The 3,159-nt window shown below is 39.4% G+C and overlaps 1 protein-coding gene across 2 annotated transcripts; it reads left to right on the top strand.

Annotated features, from left to right (window-relative positions):
• Positions 1–374: 374 nt before the first annotated feature.
• LOC107753883 (eukaryotic translation initiation factor 1b-like) lies at positions 375–3,091 on the top strand. 2 transcript variants are annotated; one of them, XM_016570162.1, is made up of 3 exons: positions 375–598; positions 2,498–2,661; positions 2,757–3,091. In XM_016570162.1, the coding sequence occupies exons 1-3, from the start codon at positions 568–570 to the stop codon at positions 2,877–2,879; spliced, it is 318 nt and encodes a 105-aa protein (XP_016425648.1). In that variant the 5' UTR covers positions 375–567; the 3' UTR covers positions 2,880–3,091. The 2 variants fall into 2 exon arrangements, with proteins under 2 accessions (XP_016425648.1, XP_016425640.1); XM_016570154.1 differs by lacking the exon at positions 375–598 and adding an exon at positions 1,369–1,583.
• The last annotated feature ends 68 nt before the right edge of the window (positions 3,092–3,159 follow it).

Below are 3,159 nucleotides of genomic sequence, written 5' to 3'. Positions count from 1 at the left end.
CTATAGAGTTATAAATACACTTTTTTAAAAATGAAAATACAAAAAAACTTTTGAGGATTTACGATGCTGATGACAAAACGCGTCATCACAGTCATGTAAGGGCCCATTCTGATTTTGACTACCCTGGATAAGGTTTGTAAACTATTTGTAAAAGGCTTATTAATGGATAATCATCTCACCCCTCTCCGTAAATAATGCCAAAGTAATGTTACCAACCACAAGCGCCGTTTTTATATTATGTGATTACTGTAAACAATCAGCCTTCAAATTTTTCTTTACCAGGAAATCATATTTTAATATAAATATAATAAATGTCCATATTTGACCTAATGCCGAAATATTTGCCGTAGTCTTGCGTGTGAGCGACGTCGTGCCTTTGGTTGGAGGCGGGGCTAAACAGAGCTGATCTCAGGCGCCCCGAACCAAGCGTCGCCATTTAGTAAGCTCGGCAACCGCTACAGAAGCACCGTGTGAGAAGAAATCCCTTCAATAATCAGTCCAGATTCCCGAGAAATCAAAACCGCAAGACCACCCGTTGTCGTCCGAAAGGAAAGGGAATCTTATCGTATGTCCGCTATCCAGAACCTCCAAACTTTTGGTAAGACTCGAGATCTCTGAAAACGTATTATTTTATTGTGTGGGGGGAAGGGCGACAGAAAACGACAGTGTTACGTTGATGCTTAGCGAATAAATATTACTGTGACTTTTAAAAAAAAATCAATTTATTTACCACAAACCCGTTTACCGGTTGATTAAAACAAGTATCGTATTTAAATCAACGGTTTTTTTTTTGTCGTCGAAAATCGCAGTCAGAAACAGCAACTAGGCCTCGGTTTTTATTCTTGTTTGGTTCGCTCCTAATGTCGAGTATTCGCCTTATTAAAACATCATATCCGTCTTAAATCCATTTTTAAGCACTTTATTAGTTGCTTAGCGTCGAGTTTATGAGTTTATCTCGAATTAAATCGAGGTTATGCTCTACCTCGACAACCAACATAACCATTTTAATCGCCAAATGAAAATACAAAAAAACTTTTGAGGATTTACGATGCTGATGACAAAACGCGTCATCACAGTCATGTAAGGGCCCATTCTGATTTTGACTACCCTGGATAAGGTTTGTAAACTATTTGTAAAAGGCTTATTAATGGATAATCATCTCACCCCTCTCCGTAAATAATGCCAAAGTAATGTTACCAACCACAAGCGCCGTTTTTATATTATGTGATTACTGTAAACAATCAGCCTTCAAATTTTTCTTTACCAGGAAATCATATTTTAATATAAATATAATAAATGTCCATATTTGACCTAATGCCGAAATATTTGCCGTAGTCTTGCGTGTGAGCGACGTCGTGCCTTTGGTTGGAGGCGGGGCTAAACAGAGCTGATCTCAGGCGCCCCGAACCAAGCGTCGCCATTTAGTAAGCTCGGCAACCGCTACAGAAGCACCGTGTGAGAAGAAATCCCTTCAATAATCAGTCCAGATTCCCGAGAAATCAAAACCGCAAGACCACCCGTTGTCGTCCGAAAGGAAAGGGAATCTTATCGTATGTCCGCTATCCAGAACCTCCAAACTTTTGGTAAGACTCGAGATCTCTGAAAACGTATTATTTTATTGTGTGGGGGGAAGGGCGACAGAAAACGACAGTGTTACGTTGATGCTTAGCGAATAAATATTACTGTGACTTTTAAAAAAAAATCAATTTATTTACCACAAACCCGTTTACCGATTGATTAAAACAAGTATCGTATTTAAATCAACTGTTTTTTTTTGTCGTCGAAAATCGCAGTCAGAAACAGCAACTAGGCCTCGGTTTTTATTCTTGTTTGGTTCGCTCCTAATGTCGAGTATTCGCCTTATTAAAACATCATATCCGTCTTAAATCCATTTTTAAGCACTTTATTAGTTGCTTAGCGTCGAGTTTATGAGTTTATCTCGAATTAAATCGAGGTTATGCTCTACCTCGACAACCAACATAACCATTTTAATCGCCAGCTTGTTTTTCTGGATGAGAAACAAAATGGAAGACGCCAGTCGATGACGGTTTATTTTTAGACGTAGCGCGAAACATCTCGATCCTTCTGAGTTGGATTGATGTCAAGATGAAAGACAACTTAACACGTAAAATCGAAATCGTTAATCTTACGTGGAACTAGATCAAGCCTTGTGATATATTGTGCTGATCCGGTACACGAATGGTTAATGAGCAGCCAGATCAGACCTGAACTCTTATCTTGTTGTTAAAGGAGATGGTTTGCTTTGTTCCAACATGTTCTTGTGAGGCGCCTACAGAAGCAGGTTTTACATGTGGAAATGTTTGAGGTGATAGAAGTAATTCGATTTGTTGTCTTTAATTTATAAAGTGCTTTAGGTGACCTAGTTGAAAGATTAACTTTGAGCTGTTTCAAGTAAATCACACGTGACCTATTACCAGCAAAGCAGGAAATCTGATGCCACATACATTACTAATGTTGTTTGTTTATCTTTCCGAAGACCCCTTTGCTGATGCAACTAAGGGTGATGATCGGCTCCCAGGTGGGACTGAGGACTACATCCACATAAGAATTCAACAGCGGAACGGACGGAAGACTCTGACCACGGTTCAGGGCATAGCCGACGACTATGATAAAAAGAAGCTAGTCAAGGCCTTCAAGAAGGTTGTCATTTAAGTCGCCCTAAAATAATGCACTTTTATTTGTTTTATGGTTGCATGAGTGGGGCATTTTTAACATTGCCTTATTTGCATCTTCAGAAATTTGCCTGCAATGGGACTGTGATTGAGCACCCTGAGTATGGTGAAGTAATTCAGCTGCAAGGTGATCAGCGCAAGAACCCACCATCCTCAAGGAAAAAAGCTGAACATGATTACCTCTGATTTGAGACTTTTTAGTATGGCACCCTTATTAAAACGACCTGTCCTGTTCAAGCATGGGCACACGACAAGGCAAATTATGTGGGATAAATGATTTTTTGTCCCCTCCTTTAGTCATTTTTTTTAGTTCATCTTGTGCTGCTCTGAAGCACATTCCATGTAACATTTTCTCTTTGTTTTGTACAAGGTGTTTCAATAAAAACCTTCAGATGCCATGTTTTGCACAATCCTTAAGTTGACGGGCGGGATGTGGGTGGGGCAGTTTATGTATTGTTTTCTTGGT

Source organism: Sinocyclocheilus rhinocerous, unplaced genomic scaffold (assembly GCF_001515625.1).
Source record: "Sinocyclocheilus rhinocerous isolate Xijiao unplaced genomic scaffold, SAMN03320098_v1.1 scaffold612, whole genome shotgun sequence".
Taxonomy (NCBI): Eukaryota; Metazoa; Chordata; class Actinopteri; order Cypriniformes; family Cyprinidae; genus Sinocyclocheilus; species Sinocyclocheilus rhinocerous.
The sequence above is the reverse complement of the archived record's forward strand: the minus strand, read 5'-3'. Positions and strand labels throughout refer to the sequence as shown.

What these genes read in the sequence shown, in the direction of transcription:
- LOC107753883 (XM_016570162.1), top strand. Translation starts at nt 568, where the DNA reads ATGTCCGCTATCCAGAACCTCCAAACTTTTG. An exon ending in CCAGAACCTCCAAACTTTTG is followed by an intron (nt 599 to 2,497) that starts GTAAGACTCGAG and finishes ATCTTTCCGAAG; the next exon opens with ACCCCTTTGCTGATGCAACT. An exon ending in TAGTCAAGGCCTTCAAGAAG is followed by an intron (nt 2,662 to 2,756) that starts GTTGTCATTTAA and finishes TTGCATCTTCAG; the next exon opens with AAATTTGCCTGCAATGGGAC.